Genomic DNA, 26,429 nt, shown 5'->3' with positions numbered 1-26,429 from the left:
GTAAACAGATTCTTCTGAAGAGGAGACTCCTTCCTGGACACCAGCACAACTGAGAAATAGAGCTACTAAACTGGTAGGTAAGAGAGAGAAGAGAATTTAAACAAGAGTCTGACAGAGTATGAGGTTCTACTACACCCTCCTTTGTTCAGCGTCCCCAGTCACAACTTATACTTCCAGGGCCAATCAATTTCATTTGGAGAGTACAATTACCTGCAGCTTCAAAATCTTAGTAGGGTCCTTAATGGTACCTTCACAAATGCCCTATTTCCAGTTATTACCTGACAAGAGGAGAGGTATTCATAATATACACATCACTAATGCTCTGAGAGTCATATTCTGGCTCCAGAATTTTATAAGATTTAGGCTTTACTGTCATGACTAAAGCCTCTTTAGCAGGATGCAGTCTGCTTGATCCATTGCATAGTCTGACAGGAGGGCAAAAGCCTTATTTCTTCTAGCACATGGAAGGACATAATATGTCAATTCCCTATTGCATACATATGCCAAAGTAACTGACTATTGGTTCCTCCTTGAAATCATAAGCAGGGGGTGATTTTAAAGGAGGAAAATGTATGGGGAGCCTTAGGAAGGCAAACTACCCTGCTAGACAAAGAAAAAAAATCTTTTTCAATATTCCCTTCTATTCCAAAACCTCTAGCTGATGTTAAAAATAGCATTTTCTTTTATTTGTTAGTATAATAGAGTGTGTTTCACGAAAGCTTAAAATTCTCTCAAAATGGTGAGTTATAAAAAAATAACATTTTCTTATAGTGCCTTTCAGACTCAAAGGTATTCAGAAGCATTTTGCAGAGCGACATTAGGAGTGCGAGCAAGTATTGTTCTTGGAACAATAGTTCACACAGGGATACTTCAATCTTTTCTTCCTCATTAGCTGATTCAGGCCTCTGACTTGAGAAGAGGCCACCAGACTGACCACAGTTTTCATTCTCAGCAAAGCTTAACCTACAGCAGATGGAGTGGCTGCAATATTCAAGCAAGGGGAGTACTGCGCTATTCTTTGCATGAAGAAGTCAAACAAAGGCAGTTTGTGTTAATGTGTTTTGTTATGGTGTAGTCACAATTTTGACAAAGCCCTGCTTTACACCTGTAGTCTGACGTGAGAAGACTGGATAATAAGCAAAGGAAATCTCATCCAGTAGGTACAGACCAGAGTATGTTATTTAGTGCAGTTAGAAATCTTATGTACAGCCACACAGGTTCAGACAAACATTGTGAGACAGAAGATGATTATAAAGACATCTCCCTTTACAAGTGAGACAGCATGTGTTGTTTATTTGTAGAATCTTTATAGAATTCTCTTGCCATACAAGCTAGATGAGTTCGCTCTAATATTAAGCTACAAGCATTCAGATTTCTCAGCTAGCTGACAAAATTGCCAGACATGCAGCTACAACTAGTTGCTACTCAACAACAGAAACCCTGACTGCTCACCAATAAAGCAGAAGGTCAGGAAGTTGCATTTCCTAGCCACCTAACCAAAGCACTAAATAAAAAGTTACTATGAAACTCATCAACATGTAAAATGGTGTCCACATGTAATTGGGATATGGTTACAAAAATATAAGATTATGATGCAACAGCTGTCTGCCTAAAGGTTGCAAGTGATCTTTTATTATATGCTTGATTCTGGCCGCCCACTCTAAAAAATCCACCAACAAATATTTTAGCTTCAAAATTGATAGGTTAGATCTGGGGACTAGGTAGAATATTTCTACAGAATTTGAAGTGAAGTTGATAAATGGTGCCTGAATTATGACATCCTGAAATATCTTGTAACTTTTTTTTGCTACTTTGTAGCCAATACACAGAAAGCAAGAGAGAAATAAAACCTTGTTTCACTGGACTCCCAAGAGTGGGGATCTAGAGCCCAGAACAGACATTTAGTGGATTGAAGACTAATTACAAAAGTTGTTAATCTTTGAATTTGTAATATTGCTAAGTACATTGTAGGACTGTTGGGGGGCTCTTTTCTTTGCGGAGACAGACATCAAAATACAAGAGCATCCAGCAACTCCTTCAGCCAAAAGGCTAGGGAAAAGGGGGGCCAACAAGTCTCCTAAGACATGCTAGTGGAGTTCTCCCCAATTCTGGCCTCACAGGTCTCCACCGGAAGGGGTCACTGCCCCATACCCCATAAGCCTCATGTTCTCACCTAATTTCCTCAAAGGTAACTAATATATATTACTATATATCATTGAATCAAGTTTGGGTCAATGAAAGCCACGGGGTTTGAGACCCAACTAAAAGAACATCAGTGGCAACCATATTTTCACTGTAACTGATGCCCTTGCAATTCTACAGCCTGATCTAACGCCCACTGATTTTTACAGGCGGTTGATTGGGTCCTTAGCGTGCTGAAGTCAGCAGAAAGACTCCCATTGACTCCAATCATCTTTGGATCAGGCCCACACTGTGTGCATTCAGAATTATTATTATAACAATTATAATAATTGTGCTTATTTACCACTTTCCATCCAAGGATTTCATAGCACTTAAAAAACATTAATGGATTAAAGCTCCTAGCACCTCTGGGATGTATGTTAGTTATTATACTCACACAAGGGAAGGCTCAAAGACACTAAATGGTTTGCCCAAGCTCACAAAGAGTGTAAGTGTTAGAGGTGGGATTAGAACCCCTATTTCCAGTGTCTCCTTGCTTCAGAATTATAAGTGTGTTAGAAGAACAAATATTTTCACCTTTTCTTGCTCTATAAATAGTTTATAACTATTTAAGATGTGGCTAAAATGCAAACCTTGTAAGGATGGGATTTTTTATGCCTGCCATCAACATAGAAGCAGTTTCTTTTTTGCTTCGTTATCCTGCTGTGTGTAATAATTCAGCATGTCGAACTAAGGTGGTTTCTTGACAGGCTCCTGCTAACATGTCCACCGGACTTCTGACAGATGCTGAATGGCAGGTACTCTTCAAATTGATCAGCTCAACTGAGTTAATATAAACAGCCTTGATTTTTCTTTTTGGCAGCCTTGAGGCCCACCCTAGGAGAACTTGGGTCATTCCTTCCTCCATTGACCACAGCAAGCACGTCCACAAAGGGAGTTCATTATATTCCTAAAGGAGTTACTCACCCCTGCAGTCAAGGCCTTCTCATTGGCTGTATGATCTCGTCACTTCTCTTCCCACAGTCACTGTAACCACAATACTCACCTGGGCATGGAAAAAATGGCAGTCTCCAAACTGCTATTCTGTGGCTAGCTGTCACGTGAAACTGAAGGGCACCTGCTTCTGCAACACCTTCTGGCCCAGTGGCCTGAACAGCCAAAGCCATGCGGTCACCCTCAGTGCTGATCCCTAAGCTAACTCCTACCACCTCCACCTCCACATACAGAGACTAAATACACACGGAAGGTGGCATGTCTGATCGTTAACTTTACATGGCTGTATTTTGCTTGATTGAGATCTTGAGAGGTTTAATCCTGTACTGGGAAGTTTCGTCGTCTATCAAGCTGTGTGGTTACTCATACAAATCTGGCTGAAGGTGCTCTATAAATCAAGGCACTATAGTTGTACTAAAATAATTTTTTAAATGTCCCAAAAGCAGCAAAAAGAAAATAACAAAGATGAGTATAAATAATAATACTTTGCACACCAATAGCATGTCATCTGAGTATCTCAAAAGTGTTTTGCCAATATTTATCCTTTAAGCCTAACACAGATCAGTATTATTATATTTGTTTTGCATGTGGGTAAACTGAGGCACAGAGCATGTAGGTGAATTGGCCAAGCACACACAGTGAGACAGAACCCATGAATTCTGACATCCACGCCTAGTTCGAAAGTTAGACCACATACTGCTGTATGATCTAAAACCAACCAGAATGTAATCTGAAGAACAAACTGTAATAGGGAATGCTTAAATGCATATTGCAACAAAAAATTACTTATCTATCACACATTTCATTTTCATAGGAAACCCATAATTCACACTGAGCTCATCTACAAATCACTCCAAACACATGCAGCCACGTACTACCAGCATCTAGGCAAAGGCAATTCAATTTTTACTTCAATTATCCTCTCTCCAAAGCTAGTTCTTAAGTTTGTTTCCCTGTTAGTGCTGAATCCACTCCCCTACTTAACATTGGCCCAGGGTTCATATCTATTTGACGGTTAGCTAGCACCGCCATTGACAAGGTCCTAGCAGAAGAGCCTATGCAACTAGTGTTGCCTTTTCCCAGTACTGCACAGCACAAGTGAATGCTCCATTGGCACAGAGTCTACTACCAGTCATGCATGCTTGTACTGCATTTGCTGGTGCTCAAGAGCAAAGGTAAATTAGGGTAGGTCTATACTGACGGCGGCAAAGTTGCCGCTGTTAGATCGATCTTTCTGGATCTATTGAGCAGTCAGTTTAGACCCGCTCAATCGATCAGGAACTCGACGCTTGTAAACCACCCCCTCAAGTGGTGTAGCGCTGCGCTGACGGAAACTGTGTTCCCATCGGCACAGTGCAGTGAAGATGGCACGCAGAAGGGAAGCACAGCAGTCGACGGGAGTTATGCAAGCTACTCTGTGTAGCTTGCATAACTCCCATTGACTGCCACCGAATCTCCAGGTAAGTGCAGATCAGGGCTTAAATTTTAAAAGGAAAATTATTTTAGGATGAACCAGTGAACAGGCATACCATTTTCTCTTGGGACAGTTCAGCAAGCATCTTCACTATGCATGTCCTGGAAAAGAGGAACAGGCTACGGATGGCTAATATGTTTTGAAATGCACTATGCAAATGGTAAAATACTTGCCAGTGCACTTTTGTATGTACAATTGGTTTTAGAACACAAAATTTAATGAGCAAATAAACCAGGACACCTTGCTATTGCCCTATTACTAAACCTATGCAATGTAATTTATCTCATGCATTCTTTAGTTGTATAATACAAAAAGACAACGAACAATGGAAATCAATATTCTTCACATTTAAAGATAATAATCTTAGATTTATGGCAATTTACTTTGTGTCTATAGGTCAAATTCTCATTTCCTAACAAAGCCAGAGTTAATGGACTTTGTCAAAGGAACTAACAAGAGGACTGAAGGAGAGGAGAATCCTTCCCCCCACAAACCAGAGTGTGGGGCAACCACGTGGCCCCTGCAATCATCTCCTTGGCTGCACTAGGGATTGCACCCTGCTATTGACCCTTTATACATAGTTTCTGGCCAAATGGATTGACAAAGTTTACGGACCGTTAGCGACATCTCTGCTTTTCCCTGGCTTGCCTCCAAAGAACACCCAATTGCACTGGCAGAGAGGCAAAGGAATAACACTCCACCCCACATAGGGGATACAGAATCACCTGGCACGACCACTCCCCAGCCCGCCTCCGCTGCCCAGTGCAGCAGAACTGTGATGGTTTCGTTGCCTTTCAGGTTTTGGACATACACATAAGGGAGGGAATCAGAGTTTGCCCTTAAGCAAGGATTTGGCCCTCACACTGTAATTCAGCAGCAGAGAGGAGGACATTTACATTCAGTTCTATGTAGAAATCTCCTTGTAGTTTTCCAGCATGTTGTTGAAAAGCTCTTGTATTAAACTAATACAGATGTGAAGTGACCTGTTTGCATAATGCCTAGCACAACGGGGCCCCAATCCCAGCTGGGGCTTTCGGCACTACCATAATATACATGTTTACTAACTGGAAGGGCTATGCTTATCACAGGAGCGAGGCAAGAGGCCTTCCTCACTATGCCTTCACACAAGGCCCAGATACGTTTACAGACCCTGTGCTCCCCCTCTCTCTCCATGTGCCCATGAAGTCCTTAACCTCCATCCACCTGAAAGGGAGTGGGGAGAAGCAGGGAAAATGTGGGTCCATGACTCCATACCCACGAAGGGAACCAAGCACAGAGAGGGAAGCAGGCACTGTGCACTAAGGAGCTGGGCGGATATTATGAGTCGGGCCAGCGCAGCGCCACACTGCCTTCCACACCAGCATAACTCCAGAGGACTAACTCCACTGATTTCCATGGAGATACTTTGGATTTAGATCACTGGAACAGACAGCAGATTTTGGCCCTAAGTCTCTTTAGTGTGTAGACCTATTTTCAAATCCTTTTTAGGTCATAAATGAAAAATAGATTCGGGTGCACCTACAAATCTGATTAAGAAAATCTAGAAGGATCAACTACTCTAACTCACCTGCCTCCACTGAAAGGATCACCTGACACCATATTCACCTTCTATTCATGTTATTATTAGTTATTTTTATTACAACAGCACCTAGAGGCTCCAACCGAAATCAGGGGCCTCATTGTGCTAGGTGCTATATAGACACCTATTAAGAGACAGGTCAGGTCCCAAAGAGCTTACAATCTAAATAGACAAGACAAAGAGTAGATGGGAAGAAAGAGACATAGAGAGGTGCAGACTTGCCGGCCATCACACAGCAGGTTAATGACAGAGCCAGAAACAGAACCCAGGTCTCCTGTGTCCCAGTCCAGCGCCCCATCGACTAGACCTTAGCTATAACACTTTCCAATTTTATTGCAATTTTCATCAGAGAACCATAAAGTGTTTTACAGGTTATTATCTAAGTTTTCCAACATGCCTAAAAGGTTGGGAAGTACCTATTTTACAGACAGATAAACTGAGGCAAGTGTCTGCTAAATTTGAAGCCTCAAACCTAGTTTCCTGGAATAGAGAATTAAGTTTTTGTCTCATGGCTACTGTAAAGGTAGGATGAGGGTCTCGACTACTCAATCTCTCCTCAGCCTGGGTTTTTTTAAGTTTTCCCTCAAGAATAACTCCAATAACTTTCTATGCTGCTGCTCAGAGCTTTCCCAAACAGCAACACAAGAGTGAAATGGACATGAATCTTGACAGTTTCAGTTATACCTACAGGGTTATAAACAGCTGTAAATAAAATTGACCAGTATTTTGTTAATTTCATGGTATAAGCAGCAGCAGCAGAATTGTCTGTGTGCAGACCCAGGAAGGCACCACTTCCATGTGGTTCAACTTGGAAGGTCATCTTTGCAGTTGTACGGGTTAAAAAGGTTTTTTTGTAAAACGGCAGCTTAAATACTGCAAAAATTAATAGTGTCAACTGTCTCATTCACCAGGAAAAGCTCCCCAAGCACTAGTGGCAAGTAAATTTTTCAAGCCTTACTGTAATTCTAGCTATTCTTTAAGTAACAAAATATATTCTCTTTAAAAGATAAGGGACTCCAATTAAAAATCAGCTGCTGTGGTGCTGCTTTTATCCCACAGGAATTATAATGGCGCTGACCATTCAAATGAAGGGACATCAGGACATACAGTAGTCAGAAAGTCAAAATGCTCTGGAGCTCTGTATGCATTCCTTGGATGTATCCCAGGCCTTCTGCAGCTCTGATGGAAGTGACAAAAGCTGCATTTTGTTTTTAACTCCTTCAAATGTAATTTTAATGCTCCAACAAAGCAGCCTTTAAAAAAAAAAATCATTGTCACAGCCTTTATAAAAGAAAGCAAAAAATACCACACAGTTTGAAGTACAAAATACATTGAACAATCTATGTGTATAATTATGGCAAGAGAAATAATGACAAACACAAGGAAATCCAGTGTAAAGTTGGCTAAGTCGGTTTGTATCAACAGAGGTCAGCTTTTAATTTGAAAAATATTTGCTTCGCTATATTCAATGTCAAAGAGTCTAAAACTAGCCCTGTGCTTATGTAGCACACTTTAGATTGAAGCAGCACTCCTTAGTTTAGATGGATCCCTCAGAAAATCAGAACCGGTCCAGATCATTAGTAACAGAACACGCGAGAGCTTTGCTAGTGCTATCGGGAAGTTTTCATTGGGCTGTCACTGTTAAGCATCATGCCTTTAGGATGTAAACTCATCCCTCATGAGGCACAGGTTATTTTTCATCTGTCAGGATTTCTTAAGGACAACAAGTTCAATCTATTAGATATCCGTGCACAGCATAAACCCTGCATTTATATAAGATTGGCTAGTCCCATCTACAGCAATGAGTCATTATGCCATCAGGAACATATGGTCTCTACAGGATATAATAATTCCCACCCTTCTGGAAATTGCACTTTTAAAGAGGCTTCCAATGAAGAGAGCTCTTTATGGGCCCAATGAGAAGTGGTTGCACTGGAACACTCATTCATCCCTGATTTTCACTTCACACATTCGTCACTCTGCTCTTGGACATGTCCCTTCCTAAGGATCCAACCCTGAAGTCAAATGGACCCCTAAAAGCTGTGATTTGGCCTAAACCATTAAATTATGTCCTATTTCAAAGCAAATGCCACGTGCTCTTAAAACTCTCCCCAAAATTGACACACACTTGACTTTTTAGCTGTCTGAGTTGTAAGTAAGTGGAGATGGGAGTGCGCAGAACAAAGCAGCCTTTGAAGCCAGTCACCAATGCATTAGCCAGTTGCCTTGTGAAATCTGTTTCCATAGCCAAGGGATTAGACAAATATATTGTGGGGAAATGAGGTGTATGAAGATTTTGTTTTATTTTATTAACATTTTGAGGATACAGATGATTGCTGTTTTGCATCACGTTTACATGGGAATTCAAGACACTTTGAAAAATGGGTAGAAACTTGTGTAGCTTCACTGCAGCTCCTGCAAATATTTTTATCCTCCAATGAAATGCTATTTTGTTACTTCTTTCAGCAATTCTTCCCTGACACTTTCTAGGCTACCAAGACCTCTGACTGGTACCACACAACCTTAGTCAGAGAATGATTCAGGCATTACTGCCTCTTCAGCTGAGGAAAATGATATGTGATTGGGTATCTGCTGCCCTTCCTCCTCTAGGTCCTCATCTGAAGGATCCATGTTGGTGCCAAGCTTGTCAGCTGGAGATGGTACAGTGTCCTTTCTGGACAATGATGGAGTCAGAAACTTGGGCCTAGAGTAGGAGGCTGAAACTAAGCCGATAGTTTGAGGAAAACCCCATGATGCCCATAGGGCCAAGAGGGATAAGCATAAGATGCTAGGGAAACCCAAGGAGAAAGGTCTTTTGTTGCAGACCTGTCTGGATGATGGCATGGATTCCACTGAAGAGTGTCATCCAGGAGTAGGCGATGGCAAAAACCAGTGGAGGCCAGCACGAAGGTCGGCAAGAGGTCGGCACTGAGGGAAGACCCTGTTGCAGGAGGGGAGAGTCCGGTACTGACAGGCAAAATAGGTCCCTGGCTGCCATGGAAGCCCGAGGAGTCGACAACATTATCAGGAGTGCCATCATCATTGATACCACACATGCCAATCATCACTGGTACCACACGGGGCCATTGACATCAGAGTTACAGATGGTATGGATGGTACCAGCCTCAACAGTACCAACAAGGTCCAGGCTGGATTCAACGGTGCTGGAATTGAGTGCTGCAGTTCAGTTGGCACCAGGGAGCCATGCTCGGGGGCTCTCACTCTTACCTTGGTACTGGAGGTTTAGGAGAGCCCTTATCAACCAAAATCCAGTGGGCATGGCTGGAGTCCCCGGGAGATGTTGAGGAGCCCTTCTTGGGTTTCAACACAGTTTTTTCTTCCAGGGAGCTAGAAATGTTGGTGACATTGGAGGAAGGCCCTGGGGAAGGAGAACAATGACTCTTCTCTCTGAGTCTTCAGGGCTCTTTTCCCTTTGTTAGAGACAGAAGCGGTAGAAGCAGCAGCCAGGGCACTTCTGCAGGAAAAATATTCAGCTTGCTCAGTCCCAGAATGGCCTGGATCTAAGGCAGGATGCATGGATTTCTCCATGAGGAATTCCCTCAGGCATGCCTCATGGGATTATTGTATCCTCCTAGTAAAGGACTTGCAGGTGCTGCACTTGTCCATTACATGCCTTAACCAAGCCAAATGAGGCAACGAGTGCACCCATCATTAATGGGCATAACAGCCTGACAAAAAGTATAGGGGTTATATTCTGGAAACTTCTGCAAAATGATTCAGAACTGGGACATAACCCCAGGAACAAACACAAAGGAAAATGAAAAAGATGAAATTCAATAAATTCAATAAAAACACAAAGTGCCACACATAGAAAGGAAAAAAAAATCAAATGCACAAATACATATAGTGGATCATAAACTGAATGTGATAGTGCAGCGAAAAAGGCTCATCTCATTCTGGGGTGTATTAACAGGAATATCATGTGTAAGACACTGTAGGTCACCATCCCACTCTGTTCAGCATTGCTGCAGCCTCCTCTGCAGTACTGTGTCCAGTTCTGGGCACCACTCTTTAAGAAAGAGGTGAACAAATTGGAGAGAGTCCAGAGGAGAGCAACAAAAATGATACGAGGTTTGGAAAACATGACCTAGGAGGACAGGGTGAAAGAACAGGGCACATTTAGTCTTGAGAAGAGAAAACTGAGGGATGGATCTGATAAGTCTTCAAACATGTTAAGGGATGTGATAAAGAGGACTGTGATCAATTGTTCTCCACATCAATCAAGGGTAGGACAAGAATTAATTGGCTTAGTTTGCAGCAAGGGAGATTCAGGTTAGCTACGAGGAAAACCTTTCTAACTCTAGGGTAGTTAAGCATTGGAACAGATTACTAGGAAGGTTCTGGAATCCCCATCATTGCAGATTTTAAAGAAAAGGTTAGACAAACACCAGTCAGGGATGATCTAGGTTTACTGAATCCTGCCTCAGCATGGGGGATGAACTAGATGACCCCTTCACATCCCTTCCAGGCCTATGTTTCTACATCCTGTCCAAAAACAAAGGAAACACCATAAACCTACTTTATCTATTTACACTAAGTCCTAAACTAACACTAACAACTATTTACATACCCAAAGGGTGCAGATTAGCTACAAAAATTTTTTTAAAGAATCACAAGCTCCCTATGTCTTAGGGAGCTCCAATTCCAACGAGAGGTGAGAGGAACTCACAAGGGCTCAGCAGTCCCACCCTTTGTGCCCTCAGTTGGAGGTATGAGGGAACGCAGGTCACTCGCGCTGCCCCAGCAGGTACTGCTAGCTAAAAGTCTGGGTCAAGTGCACCTGGCATTACAAAGCTGAAGTGGAATACATGAACACAACCAGTAATGTAGTGCTAAATTTTAGAGTGTCAAAGCCCTGCCCCTTCCCCATCTAACATCTGCCTCTCCCTGCCTTCTTCCCCCACTCGCCCCCGGCACACCTGCCTTACACATTCCGCTCTACTTGCTCCTTGGCACAGGTGGCTGGTGAAAATATTCTTTGGGGGTTGGAGGGCTAAATAAAGTTGTCAAGTCCTGCTCTCAGGTGTGTGGGGCAGGGTTCCTGTTTCTGTCCTAGCCCAGTGCAGAGGGGAAGCCTTGGGGGCAGGGGGATTGGAGAGTGAGCCCAACCCACATTCATCCCACAGCGGCAGCTCCTGTCCTGTGGGGCTGGACCAGGCCCGGCTCCCTGCTCCAGCCTGTTAGCTATCACCACTCACAGATTTTTTGTGGCAGGCCCCTCAGAATGGGAGCGAGCCAGCCATCTAACCACTCCAAGACAACAATGTGGGGAGGAAGAGAAGTGGGGAGAAGGTCTCCAGCCCCACATAAAGCTCCACAGTGAACATGGGATGCTGATGGCAAGGCTCAAGGGGTGAGGGTTTCTGTGCAGGGTTCCTGGGCAAACCACTGGGGATTGGAGCAATTGAAGAAGGGAGAGAGAGTTTGGGGCAGCCAGGAGCTGGGGGTATTTGGGCTTATCTGTAGGGCAGAGGGACTTGGTTGTTGGGGGCAGCATAAGGCCCTGGGAGAACTAAGGCATGGTGGAGCAGCAGGGAAGGGAGGAGAGACCAGGGGAGGGAGAGAAGAGGAGGAAGGAATGGGTTTTTGCGGAATGGGGCTCAGGAGGATGGTGAGCAGTGGCAGGGAAGGGTTTTGGTCGGGTGATGTTTTATGGGGAGGTGGGATGGGTGGGAAGCTGTGGCAGTGAGAGGTATTGGGGGGACTGGGTTTATTTGGGGTGGATGGGTTTAAGCAGGCACTGGGGAGCTGAGTGGCCAGCTGGGGGTTATTTGGGGACTTGCTAAGGGTTATTTGGGAACACAGGGAGCTGTGTGGCAGTGCCTTCCCCCTCTCCTCTCTGTCTCACATGCTTGCTCCCTCCCTCCCCCCCGGCACCAGCCCCAGCTCCATTAGCAGGCACTGGGGAGGGATGGGGCTGGCTCGCAGGGTGCTGGCTGCACTAGGGATGGACTCTGCCTGCAGCACCTGCCAGGGCCCCGCAGACTTGCCTTGCCACACATTGACAGGCTCTGGGGACTCTCCCTGCTCAGTCTGCTCCTGGGCAGCCAGATGGCTCAGCAACAAGCTGGCACCAACGCAGCCAGAGGCAGGACTTCACATGCCAATCTCAGCTGTGTACATGGCTGGTGTGGCTCAGATTTTGGGGGCAGAGTCCTCTCCAGTCCTACCTACCCATCACATATGTCCCTTGGACGCCTCCCAATCACAGCATCTACCATGGGAACAGAGCAACAGACATTTCAGGGAGAGCATGAGTCTTGGAGGAAGACAGAAGATGGGTTAAGGGAGGGAAATTCTGAAGTACCAGAGCATCATTCCATCCTGGATTTCAGGTGCAGAGTGCTACTCCAGACGGCTCCTGCAGCACTACACTCTTGTGCACAATCACTCAAAGGAGAGCCATACACTTGGTTATTTGCAGGCATTAATCATTCAGATCTTCTTCAAAATGTACCTATTTGCACTGTTAAAGTGTGTAAATGGAATGCTAAACTGTATATACTGTTCAGCCACTAGGTGGTACTGCATGTAAAATATCTTATTTAAATAAACCTGAGCTGTACCTGGCATAGCATTAAAGGATCTTATGACAAACATCTCTGGTGTGTATAAGCAAATTCTGTAGCCAGTCTGTATCTCGTACAGTAAAATGTCATGGTGTCAGTGGGGGAGCGGGGATATGAACCATGCCTCCATAGGAAGACCAGAATAGCACTCAACTACCCATGAGCTCAAAGATGACATTAAAGCATATGCGGCTGCTGTGGATGCATACTGACAAGTGTCAGAAAAAAGACTGCATCAACTACAAAAAACAACCGCGATAGATATGTAACTTCAGGAAGTTCTAAGTTACTGGAGAGGGATGGGACGGTTGGCCCAAGGACACTAAGGAAGTGACAAGAGACTACTCTGCAGTGCGTGGACAATTATGCGAGTCAAATGGACTCATGATAAAAGGCAATTGCATCATAATTTGAAACAAAATGAGGGAAAAAATCCTAAACCTCATCCATGAAGGACATCAAGGATTAACTAAATGCCATAAATGGGCCAACCAGTAACTGTGGTGGCCAGACATTGGCAAGGGCAAAAGGAATAAAGTATGTGCTTGTGAATACTGCAGAACTAAGAGATCAACACAATACAAAGAACCTTTCATAACAACATCCCTACCAAACAGACATTGGAAAAGATTAACTGCAGATTTATGGAAATTCAAAGGACATCATTACCTGATCATAATGGACTATTTTTAAAAAACCTAACATCAGTGTTATTGAGAAATGGAAGTACACTTCTGTTCACTTCAGTATTCCAGAACAACTAGTGATGGACAACGGACGACAATTCACTGCAGCAGAATTTAAATCATTCTGAACAAAATATGATTGTGATCATATTACTAGCAGCTCACAAATGGAGAGGTTAAGAAAGCTGTACAGCCCAGAAAATCCTACAGGAGGAAAATCCATTCCGTGCTATTCTGAGTTACCGATCAGCACTAAAAGCAGCTACTGGATATAGTCCAGCACACCTCCTGATGGGAAGATGACTTGGTTCTACTGTTGCAACTTTAAAAAAATACCTATCTCCAAACTGACCAGACATGAAGAGAGTAGCCAAATTGGATAAAAAGGCTATAAGAGCTTATGAATACTTTTACAACAGACATTACTCAGTGAAAGAACTGGTGGGTGTAGAATCCAGTGACTGTGTTCGTGTCAAACTGAATGAAGAAAAGGGATGCACAGCTCCAGCGGTCGTAAAAAGAAGGAATTCAGAGCCCAGATCATATGTGATCGAGACAGACAATGGAGAGTTCAACAGAAACTGTCAACATCTACAATTTATTCCTCAGAGACAACAATCAACACAGTAAACTCTACAGATGCCAGATGCAGAAGACTCAAGGATTCTGGACTGAACACAGCCAGTTGTTGCAACTAACAGACGGCCTGATGACCAAGTTACTATGCGTTTGGGTCATGTATCTATGAAACATACAATTCAGGGACTCAGTGGACTGATATGTACTGAACCTCAAAGACAGTGCAATAATGTAAATACTGTGAATGGTAGGAATGTAGAACTTAAGGGGGAGATGTAAGTGAATGCTAAACAGTATAATATTAGGTGGCGCAGTGTGTAAGATACCTTATTTAAAAGAACCTGAGCTGTACCTGGCAGAGCATTAAAGGATCTTATGAAGAACACGTCTGGTGTGTAAAAGCAAGCTCTGTAGCCAGTCCATATCTGGCACAGGAACATGACAAAGTGTATATATGCCCTATAATTGATTTAAGATCTCAAGCAGTTCTTTGTAAAGCATTTCAGTTCACCTCAGAACACAAACTGGCAAATTATTATTCCCTTGGGCATATTAGGAGTCAATTAATAATATGAATGAGAAGCAGGATAACCCATCTGACCTCACTCCACTCACACATGGAATCTACATCTGATATATTCAGTGCAGCTGCTGGAATCACTCATTCATACTCGTGTCTCTCTCTTTACAACTGCAGCATATGGGGAATCCAAGTTCCCTTTCTGCAGAGCGTACTTACCCTCAGCTCAACTTCTTTGCCAAGTAAATCATACAGAGATGCTCCTCGGGATGTGATTTCTGAAGCAAGCTGCCTGGCTGCCTTCAAATCAGCAATCTAAAAGAACAGCATCACAAATCAAATAGAAGAAAAGTCTCTTTGCCATCACAAAGAAAAGTTGTGACAGGTTTTGTCCCTTTTCAAATTAAAACTGTGCGTGTGGCCAGCACGGTGGCTAAAACTCTCTTAGGCTACATCCACAGTACACACGTGTAGGGTATGTATAGTTACACACTGCACGGAAAAGCCAGCTGTGTCCACACAGCAGCGTGTAGCTATACATGTCAGTGAAATGCTCTGGCAAGGGAGAGACAGTGGGGGAAAGCTTCAGCATCTCCCTGTTGCTGAAGTCCTTCCTTGTCCCAGGGAAGGGCTCCAGCAGCAGGGAGCTGGAGGGGAAAGGCTCCTGTGGAGAAGAAAGACTCCAGCAGTGGGGAGCTGGCAGAGCCTTTCCCCACTGCTTGAGTTTTTTCCCTTTCCCAGCTGCCAGAGTTTCTTCTTGCGGAGGGAGAAGGCTCCAGCAGCTGGGAGCTAGCAGAGCCATTCTCCCGCCAGAGTCTTTCCCTGCGACGGACAGGGCTCCAGAACTGGGGAGTTGAAAGAGCCTTTCTCCACTGCTCCCAAGTCTTTTCCTATCGTGGGGAAGGGATCCAGCAGGAGGAGGCAGTGGGACAATTCTCAGTTAAAAACAGCAGTGTAGAGGGGAAGCGTGGCTTGGGTAAACAGAGAATTGTGTAGGGTATGTACTTGCATAGATACCCACATCCTTCAGGCATGTCTGTACCCTGCTTGATTAAGCCATGCCTTACCAGCTACACTGGTATTTATACAGTGCTGGGGGGGGAGGGGGGGAATCCAAGGGTGTGTACACTACAACAGTGTAGACGTCCCCTAAGAAAGCCTGATCCAAAGCCCGCTGAAATCAACAGGAATCTTTCCACTGACTTTAATAAACTCTGGATTACGTCCAATCTGTATAAACTTCTGAGGTGAAATCCTGGCCGCACTGAAGCCAATAGCAAAACTTCCAAAGCCAAAGGCAAAACTCCCCAAAATGAGGATTTCACCTCTGGCCTGGGCAATTCGGTAACCGTTGCAAGCCCACTGGAAAGTGATCATTTGCACACACCGATGACAGGAAGAAGATGTCCTGCATTGGCAGAACAATGCAAGTAATTTATACTAATCATGTGTTCTTTAGTTTCCCATTTTCTCTAAGCACCAAAATAGCACTCATTTTGATGAATTAAAGGTGTAAATATGACCCAGTCACTGTCCTCCATTAAACAGTGTTAAACAAGGTTCAGGGTTTGGTATACAGAGACCACGGCCTGCCTCGTACCATGGCAAACACTGTTAAAAATATTTTAAACCTTTTATTAAAGACACAGAAAAGAAGGGAAAAGAGGTTAGAGCACTTAAAAGGTAAAGTATCAAGTAAGTCTTTCATTTTAAGAACATCCCTTGTTCCCTTTCCTTCCAGCTAGAGAGTTTTTATATATTTGACAATCTTTTATGTTATTAAAGACAATAACGATTGTCCTTTTTGGGAAAAAAGAAAAAGTTGAGAGGGGCTTGAGCTCTTGTAGTTCAAATCCAATTCTGTTTCTAAAAGATATAATAAGACAAACACACAAAAGAGGAAAGAAGAGAACAGCAAAGACAGAAAATTGCCTTTCACTTGCAATCTCACTGCTGGAAAAAAGACATTGCTTTTATCTGCCTTTTTGGTCCCAGGTTCACAACAATGCTGCAAAAGATGCAGTTTTGGCTGCCTAAGCCAGATTCTTTTTACACAGCAAGCAAAATGAGAGAGATAGGAAAGAAAAGAAATAAGCGGGGAAGGAAAAAGACACACAAGTGGGGGAAGGTGACAAAGATTCACATCGCAGGATTCAGCCAGAGCCAGCGGAGGTGACTACATTATCTGCATCCCTCCCTCTGGCCCAGTCTGGTCAGGACACCTCTCAGGATCAGGCCAAAGAAGGCCCAGGGTGTTATTGTAGATCCCGGGATGTCAGAAGATGGGAGGTGACAGCCATGATGGTAGAGCTCCCTGTAGCCATTGCTGGAAGACAGTTTCTTCTGGATTTTCCCCCAAAAGTCTTTACTTTCAGGGACCTCAAAAAGGAATGACAGGTGGAATAGCTCATTCTCTTATTATTTCGCATCTTTTCTCTTCCCCATTTGTTGTTATAGGTTATCAGGACATTTTATGAACTTTCACTCATTTTTTAAGTTAGGGTAAATTTGTTGGCCCAATTATTACAACACTATCACAGGAAGCTCACATCAGGCTCTTACTCTAAGATAGGGAGAAGTTTCTGAAAGAAAAATCTATAATGTCACCTGACACATTATAATCATTGCCACTTTTTCAAGAAAAGCATTATTCCTGCATAATGAACAAATATACTGGTAGGATTTCTCTTATTCAGAGAATTCTATGTTTCGTTTTTCCTTGGTATTTGTGGAGTGATTTCCATTTTAAGTACTTCTGTAGATCCTGATCCTATGTCCAATAAATTCAAGGGAAAGACTCCTACTGACTTCAATGGGAACTGGTTCAGGCCCCTATTGCAGTAAGTATTCCCCAGGCTTCTCCAACACGGTTATGTCAAATCACCTCTACTCTGATCTGCCACACCCCCTAATACTCCAGTCCTGCTCCAACACAGAGGTAACCACGTCTGTACCAAACTTCAATACTGTTATGAGCCAAGTTTTTGCTTGGGATTATATGGGGACCAAATGTGCCACAGCAAGTAAACACAGGAAAGGGGAGTTTGAAAAGAATGTACTTACATTCTGTTTATAGGACAAGTGGATTTGGTTTCCAGGACTACACACACACACACACAAAAAAAAAGTCTGATTTTTTTCTTACTTTTGAACCAAGATCAAACTTGAATTTGCTGCTTTCTTCCTCAGCCACTTCTGCGGTCTCCATTCTTTTGGTTTTCATGGCATTGTAAAGCACAGACGTTATTTTTAACAGCTCCTTCACTGCATAGCCATCTGCTTGGTAAAGCTTCTTTGTGTTGAGCTTTATATGAGCTTTGGTAGCCTATTGGAAGAAGACACAAAGAAATACTTCAGTCCATTATGGAGAATAGATTGTCAATTCCCTAGTCGCATTTTCCTAAAAGCACTTATTTTGATACAGCCATGCTCTTCTATATATAACTGAAACTTTCAGCTCAGGAATATGGGATTTTTCAATCATGTTGTTGCTATTTCAAACCAGGATGACATACACACACCTTTTGTGAGACATCACCTTTCTGGATAGTTATGTAAATGAAAAAGCTCAAACCATGCACTAATTCTTTCAGGGTGAAATTCACCCCTGGGCAGAAGGCCAGCAAAAAGTCTACTTACCACTTAGATCTCATGTAAACTTAATTGGAACTTAAGTGCATAGGCCTGGTGCTGACCTTCTGCAGAGATGAATTTCAGCCTCTGTGAATTACGGTAATTAGATCAACTACCCTAATAAACTGTCTCCTCTTCCAACAGTTTTTTCTTCAGATTGATAGTTTCTCTCATATTATTCCCTATTTTGATATTAAATAAATTTGTTTTCCTTTCTTCTCTACCCTGCCACATGCACAGATATTCATACAGATAGGTATGGAAATAAACTACAAGATTCAAATAATGGATTTATATACCTTTGATCTTTATTTCAAAACACCAAAACTGAAGGGATGCAGAGCCTCAGGAAATAGCACTCCAGTAGCACAGAGAAGGAGATGTACTTAATTCTTGGAATCTCCTCTGAGCTGACATTACAGACACACTAACAAGAGGAGGTGGTGCAAAACAACAATTAAAACTGCCATTCACTCTTTGCGAACCCAACAAAAAGCCACTATTGGCTAAAACTTTGTTCCTCCCCAGAAATAAAAGTAAACAAACTAAAATTACCAGATCATTTAAGATTCTTTTCTTACTATTTTTGTAGCTGGACTGCTACAAAAATTTACCTCTTTTAAGAATACTAGATGGTAGAAAAAGGTTTCCTATCCAAGCCTAACAAGCATCTGTAGGCATTAAACTTCACTTTCACCATTAGGCCCTAACATTGGAATGCAGAACCACATACCAATCTTTTATGTGATTTGTATATCCAGATTGGACCTAGCACTAGTAAAATCCAATGGGCAACAAGTAAGAGATTGTTCAAATTTTTTTTTTTTTTTTTTTTTTTAACCTTAACATGTTATTTCCAACTTTTTTTTGAAGTGCTACAGTTTTAGTTAGACTTGTACTAGGCCTGACTGCACAATCCTCACTCAGGTAAAATGCCCTTTGAAATAAAAGGGAATTTTTCCTGGGAATAGATCGCTGTAGTGAGCCAATGTTTGCACGCTGCCCCAGCTCTTAAAGGAAGAGCATCAACTTGTAATATAGTCAATTTTTTAAAAAACACAAAAACAGTTTCAGGTCCCACACCTGCTTGAGTGCCCTGCCAATTTTTGTGGCTTTGCAATCAAATGTCCTTATTTTTGTAAATGTTTCCCTCGCCCTGTTATTGTGTGAAAGGTCCACAAAAACAAGAGAGGAAACGGACAGATTGACTTTGCAATGGAAACCGAGAAAATGACTGAAAAATGACGCCGAGGTTTCCAGAAGGATTTTTGGTGCCTTCACGTTTGGGTGCTCAACAATTAGAGTAGCAAAAAAATCACTGATCACAGAGTGCCCTCAAATGCACCAGTAAGAAAAGCAAAAAAAAAAAAAAAAAAAAAAAACCTAGATTTTTTTCCCCTTTCAGTTTCAGTTATAGGAATCTTAGGAATTAATCATAATAACAGCAGGTACAAAATTTTCAGACAGAAGTGTGATTATTAAGTTGACAATGTCCCTTTAACACCTTTTCCCTAAAGGAAGTCAGAGCACCACATTATAAAGAGCTCTGTTACGGATGGGAATTCCAGTTTCAGTTCATTCAAAACACAAGAGGGGGAAATCAATGTCTACTGAAAGGAAAACACATATTTCCACTTGGCAATCGTTTTCTCTCTCTCTCATGCACACATACACACGTATACACAGAAGTTCTCAGCCCACATGGACAGGAAAACACATGACCAGCACAACAAAAACATTTGCAAACCAGATCAACAGCTTTTCCTGATCAATTACGTTAAAAAAGGCACAAAAATGGCTTCCTGGCACCATTACAAAACCAGCTCCATTTATTCTGAGAACTTACCATATGTGTTTAATTTCAGCCACATGTAATTAAGACAAAAGCAGAAATAAAAACACCACAAAGCAGGGTCAATAGACAAGAGGCTTGGTTAGGGTTTTAAAATGTGCTTTCATATTCTTCTTTGGCCAAATTCGGGGCTCAGTACAAAGCCCCAGTAAACAGGTTCACAGGCTGGGGACATGGAATACTCTTTCCCCAAGCCACAAAGCAGCAGTGGTGCCGCTTCACTACCATTACTGCAGCTGCTAAGACCCTCCCCATCCCGAGGGAGTCAGCTGGGTTAGTGGATCTGCATACTCCAAAACCCCCATGTACACTAAGATGGATGGAACTGTGCTACACAACTGCCCAAGTGGTGAAAACCATTGTATGGGCTCCACACATTTGTCCTCCCGTCTGTAAAATGGATCCACATCTTTGTTGTTGGATTTGAACCTTCTACCCCTATGTGGAGACTGGAGTGGAAGGAAGCGTTCACCTGCTTAAGGGACAGAACAATGGAGACACACAGAGCAAAGCTATGTAAGGCCAAAAACGTTGTTTTTCTCCAGGCCCCACTCAACCTACAGCCATAGTTACTAGAGAGAGGAGTCATTCACTACCAGCTCAGAAGACTGAGAAATAGAGATCACAGTAAAGCCAGATTCCCTAATATGGCAGAAGGCTGCACGGAGCAGAATTTTTTTTTAAATTATTAGCCCTCATGGAATGGCTAAGTTAAAAAATGTGGCTAATAGGGAACAAAACAGAAACACTAACAGAATTTAAATAAAGTAGCACATGATCAAACACTACAATAGAGAAATCATACAGTTATTCTGCTTGGTCTGGAAGGGATTTGCTCTAGTTACACTTTTATGATGATTAGTGATTTTTGATATTCTTCTATTACAAAGTTAGGTAAGTCTGTCTCCATATAAATCTCTCATCTAATTATAGATCCTACAGGTTATTAGCTATTGGTGAAGATAACTTTGTGTCCCATGAACAACAGGAATTACTGAAGAAATATCTTCAAGTCTTTCCTCTTCTGAGAAGCAGAGGAAACACCTGAACTGAGAGTCTGTTCATTGAAGAACTGCAGTAAGTCCTATACTACCCCGTAAAATTAATTGCAGTCTTTAAGCCATTGGGTAATTTTAAGAACCTTCCACTTATTTCATTCTTTAACTGTATTATTCTGTAAAGCTTTTAGGGATACACTGGAATGAAGAATGCTATGAAAAGAAAAGCATATTATTAAAATGATTTCTGATTCCATGCTTCTCTTTCCAAATTGTGCTAGACTCATAAAAGGAATGAAAACTGCTGGATCTATGGTTGTTCTCCACCTCTAATGATGGTTCAGGACTGTAAGATATAGAAAGGTTACACATTCTGCACTCAGTAGAATTAAGAACTGAGAACTAGGGCTGTCAATCGCAGTTAATTAATGCAATTAATGCAAAACAAATTAACTAGATTAAAAAATAGTCACAATTAATTGCAATGTAAAGCAGTTAAACAAAAGAAATAGTATTTTTCAATTCACATCATACATGTCCACTTAGTCCTACTTCTTTTTCAGCTAATCGGTAAAACAAACAAGTTTGTTTACATTTACAGGAGATAATGCTGCCTGCTTCTTATTTACAATGTCACCCGAAAGTGAGAACATGCGTTCGCATGGCACTGTTGTAGCTGGTGTTGCAAGTTACTTACATGCCAGATATGTTAAAAGTTTGTATGCCCTTTCATGCTTCGACTTCTAGGCTCTAAAGTTTTACATTTTTTTGTTTTTGAGTGCCATTGTGTAAAAAAAATATATATATAATAATTCTCTATTTGTAAGTTGCACTTTCATGATAAAGATATTGCACTACAGTACTTGTATGAGGTGAATTGAAAAACACTTTCTTTTTTTTATCTTTTTTACAATGCAAATATTTGTAAAAAATAATATAAAGTTAGCACTGTATTCTTTATAGGCTGTATTATAAATTAAATCAGTATATTTGAAAATGTAGAAAAACATTCAAAATATTTATAATAAATTTAAATTGGTATTCTATTATTGTTTAACAGTGCAATTAAAACTGCGATTAATTGCAACTATTTTTTTATCTCATGATTAATTGCGATAATTTTTGTTTAATCATTTGACAGCACTACTGAGAACTAATTAATGGGGATTACATATATGATCCAAGGGCAAAATCTGGCTTTATGGTCACTTCATATTTCAAAAACTTAAAAATTAGAGCCCCAGAAAAATGTTTTAATTTGACAGCTATCCATAAAGATCAGGCTGATGGAACAAGTACCTTCTCAAGTCAAAAACTCACCATCCAGGCCTAAGGACCTGAGCATCTGTGTAAAGTATAATCCATTTTCCTGTATAACACTCCTTCTGACTCTCAACACATTTACCTCCAGCATTGTACAATTCCCTGTTGAGGACGTCCAACACCATGGCCTCATCTACATCACAGCGTTAGGTCAACATAGACCTAATTATGTCAGTGTATGCACTACAGCCTGGCTCCTTCCGATGTAAGTGCACTACTATACCAACACAATAACTCCACCTCCACAAGAGATGTAGGGCTTCTGTCGGTGTACTTAGGGCAACGCAGTGTCCATATAGACACTGCAGATACTTACATCGGCTGCTGGCTATCATTCTTGTCAATTTCACAGCTCTATGCTACGGCTCCTCTGCATGCAGAGCCGAGAACCCGGGCTCTCAGCCTGCCCCACTGCCTCTCTTAACTCGGTGGAAGTGCTCCTGATGAGGACATGCACCATCAACAGAAGAAGGGCAATGGGGACTGTCACACTGGCTGGATTTGGCGGGGTGGGGGAAGGGGAGGGGGGCATTTAGTATATTGTTTGACATCAGTATGTCAAAATCATAATAATTCATGTAAGATATGCCATGTCTGGTACTGTGAGAAAAGTTATAATATGCTAAGTAGGATGATAATACTTTTGTTCATGTGTTATGTGTGTAATGGAAGTTATGGATATATTTGATATAGCTGTATTTCAGATTGTGCTGTATGAGACACACCCTAGACAGGGTGGCGGCAGAACAATAGCCTGCTTAATGGCCCATTGAGACATCCACAGATGCAAGGGGCCCAGGGGGAAAAGCCAGAGACATACCTGACAAGTCACCAGGACTTGCTCATGTGACTCTGAACTCCATTTTGTTCCTGTAAAATTCCACAAACAGCACGGGAAGGGCCAGAGGGTATATAAAGCAAAGGCCTGGGAAATCTTTTGTTCTTTCAGTCATCATTCCTGTTCAGCTTTCAGCACCTATCTACCTCTGGATCAAGCCATCTGCAACTGAAGCTGTGCAACAAAGGACTGAGACCTATCCAATTATTGGATGTATTCCAGAGGAACTATACAAGCCTGCAAACTTCACAATTCTTCTAGAAACCTGATGTATCTGGACTTTTAAATCATTTGTATGTATCTGATTGCTTTAATCCTTTAACATTTCTCTTATGCTTTGTTTCTTTCTTTTTATAATAAACCTTTAGTTTTAGTTACTAAAGGATTGGCTGGCAGCGTGGTATTTTGGGTAAAATCCAAACTTATACTGATCTGGTACTGTGGCTGACCCTTTGGGGTCAGAGGGAGCCTTTTTAGTAAAGAGCACAGAGTTTAAATAACTGGCCTCTTTACTGGACCTAGTGGCTGATTGGGAGCCAGAGATTGGAATGCAGTAAAGGGGGCTGTGTGTATTTGTAAACTGGCTTCTTGATAACCAGTGTGGGAAATCAAAAGCACAGTTTGTGGCTGGTTGGGAAGTCTGGCTGCAGTGCCACCCACCACTGCAGGGAGAATCTGCTCCCTTTTTGCAGCCTGCCCTGACCTTGGTATTCTCAGGTGGCTGCTCTAGGCACGGAAGGGTCACAGGGACATGAACCACCACATAATTACTGGTTGTACATAACTGGTGGTAGAGTCGACCTATGTTTGGTCAACTAAGTTTCTAGTGTGGTCAGGCCCCATATCTACAGACAGTGGCAGCCACTGGTGACTAACACGTGGCTCACACTCCTTAGCCCAGACACCGAGATACACATTTTTATCACGCCCCACGGAGAGAGGTGCCAAACGCTAAACACTGACTCATTTAGTACAGTGCTGTGCTGGAACAGCTGGTCAAGATTCCCTTTGCTGAAGAATGACATAAGCATGGTCCAGTGCTCCATACTGAAACTGTGGTGTAGTCTGTGGTGTGAGCTGCCCTTTGTGGAATTTTGCTCCTGGGTCAGTGCGAGGAGATGGACTAGCTGACCTAATGCTTTCCAATTCGGTGCTGAATCTCCAGGAGGCCCAGCACAGAAAGTGTAGCCTGGCAGGCAGAGGGAGAGGTAAAGTCTTCACACCACTTCTGCACCCTCGTCAGAAAATAAAAAACTACTTTGAACTTCTCAGTGAGTTCATTGCAGGGAGTTTTGTGAATGCCCATGTTCTCCAAACTAAAAGAGACATTAGATTACAGAGCACAACTTTAATATGCTGGCAGAGAATGGCAGATGGGAGGAGAGGGTAATTAAACATGAATATTAACTGACTACAGAAGGGGGCCCCTCAACAACATCTCACTAGTAGCTTTCATAATACCCTCTACTTTCCCCTCTATGTTTTTCAGTCAGCAACCCCACTATCTGGGGCCCTGATGCTCCTATCACATCAAAGCATGAGTGTCCGTTCCTGTTCAAAAGGGATGCAAGACCAAATATCTACCCCAGAATTCTTACATGGTCACCTTGCTATGCTCCTCATTACAATCAAGCTTGGAAGAATCAGATTTTTATCAGCAAATTTTGATCTCTCTGTAGAGACAAGGTGAGTGAGGTAATATCTTTTATTGGACCAACTTCTGTTGGTGTTTTCAGGCTTACATAGACCTCCTCTTCAGTGTACACAAACACCTGCGCTCCCCTCCCCCCTTAATAAAAATGTACATGTAGGCAAAGTATGAAAAACGCTGCTTGAGAACTTCTTAATGTTTGATTTAAGGATATTTACTTTGTGTATTTTGACATGAGATGTGGAGTTTGTGGTTTGATGGTTATGAAGCTTTACCTTTTTGAATCTCAACATCTACAGTCATTAAATAACTATTGTCTTACCACCCTATTGTCTGACCCCCCTCATAATTTTCCACAACTGAAAATTTAAATAAATAAAAATCAGAAAAAAATGTTTACGAATGATCTAATTCTGCCAAGCCTAATTATGATTCACTGCAGACACCTTCCAGAGGGGAAAAAAACATGCTAAACAGCTATAAAAAAATATACCATAACTAAAATGGAACGTATTTCACATTTGAAAACAAGTAAGCAGGAAGGAAAATAAAATGAGAAGTAATGTCAAAGGGCAATTCAGAAACTGAGAAAAATGGAACAATTCATATGGCAACCCATCTTTTTACCTGGCCTACCAGCGGTGGTTTTTTTCAGTGCAAATACAGCACAGTATTGCTACTGTCTTCATACTGTACTGCTGGTGGCACTGCTCACTGCTTATGCTCATTACAATAAACTTTCAACAACATAATTAGGGTGAATGCAAGATGTGTGATGCCCATAAGGAAAGAAGCAATGCAGGGAAGAGAGATTGTGCCATAATACATAGGTCACCTGCAGAACCACCCAAAATGCTCATGAGGCACTCAAACACTATGGTGATAAGTATTATTGAAAAACCTCCAAATCTACTGATAACTGAAAGATCAAGATATATCGCTTGGCAGTGAGGTCCTCTGGAACTCCATGGCACTTCAGGGCAGAATCCTATGGTCAAAAAATAATTTGGTCCAGTACAGTCCTTATACAGAGTGGCTGCACATCAAGAGACAACCCTTATTTAGTGGGTAATGTCCCTCAACCTGCATCCAATAAGCAGCTATCACAAAGCATTTGATCTGATAAAATGTATGCATTCAGGCAATAAACAAAAACAGGATCACAAACTCGCATACAAATATTGATTTTAGACCAGAACTAAAATATTGTTAGGCCCTGTGTTTTTCACAGAGCTCTCTGATTTTCTTGATATGTAAGTGGTTACCCTACTACAGAATCAGGCATACAATGTTAGGAGAGATATGAACATGTTTGTTACTGAGCTCATCCAAAAATCCACTTTGTCATTTTTGTTAAGAACACTTGATTTGTGCACATAACATTTTTGAAATGTGAAAAATGGACAGGGGGTTGCACATGAATATTGCTTTATGGGTTTAAAGCTAAGGAGTTGTTAAAACTCTAATTCTATTACTTTTATGCTTAACTTTACGTGATGTGAGCAGTCCCATCCAAATCACTGGCTGAAATTCTGGCCTCATTTAAGTCAATAGCAACACTTCCATTGAGT

General features: G+C 42.0%; 1 protein-coding gene across 4 annotated transcripts in view; it reads right to left on the bottom strand.

The window, feature by feature from the left end:
- CLUAP1 (clusterin associated protein 1) overlaps nucleotides 1-26,429 on the bottom strand; it is a 142,747-nt gene that overhangs the window by 109,853 nt on the left and 6,465 nt on the right. For all 4 annotated transcript variants that reach the window (XM_067551104.1, XM_067551103.1, XM_067551106.1 and 1 more), the window contains exons 4-5: nucleotides 17,709-17,888; nucleotides 14,783-14,878 (exon numbers count right to left, since the gene is read on the bottom strand). In XM_067551104.1, the coding sequence (XP_067407205.1) occupies nucleotides 14,783-14,878; nucleotides 17,709-17,888 (276 nt within the window). The remainder of the gene's footprint in view (nucleotides 1-14,782; nucleotides 14,879-17,708; nucleotides 17,889-26,429) is intronic.

This window comes from Emydura macquarii, unplaced genomic scaffold (genome assembly GCF_026122565.2).
Source record: "Emydura macquarii macquarii isolate MOO-44397 ecotype Brisbane River unplaced genomic scaffold, CSIRO-AGI_Emac_v2 contig_1348, whole genome shotgun sequence".
NCBI classification, from domain to species: domain Eukaryota; kingdom Metazoa; phylum Chordata; order Testudines; family Chelidae; genus Emydura; species Emydura macquarii.
Note: the sequence above shows the minus strand (reverse complement) of the source record. Positions and strands in the feature narration are given on the sequence as shown.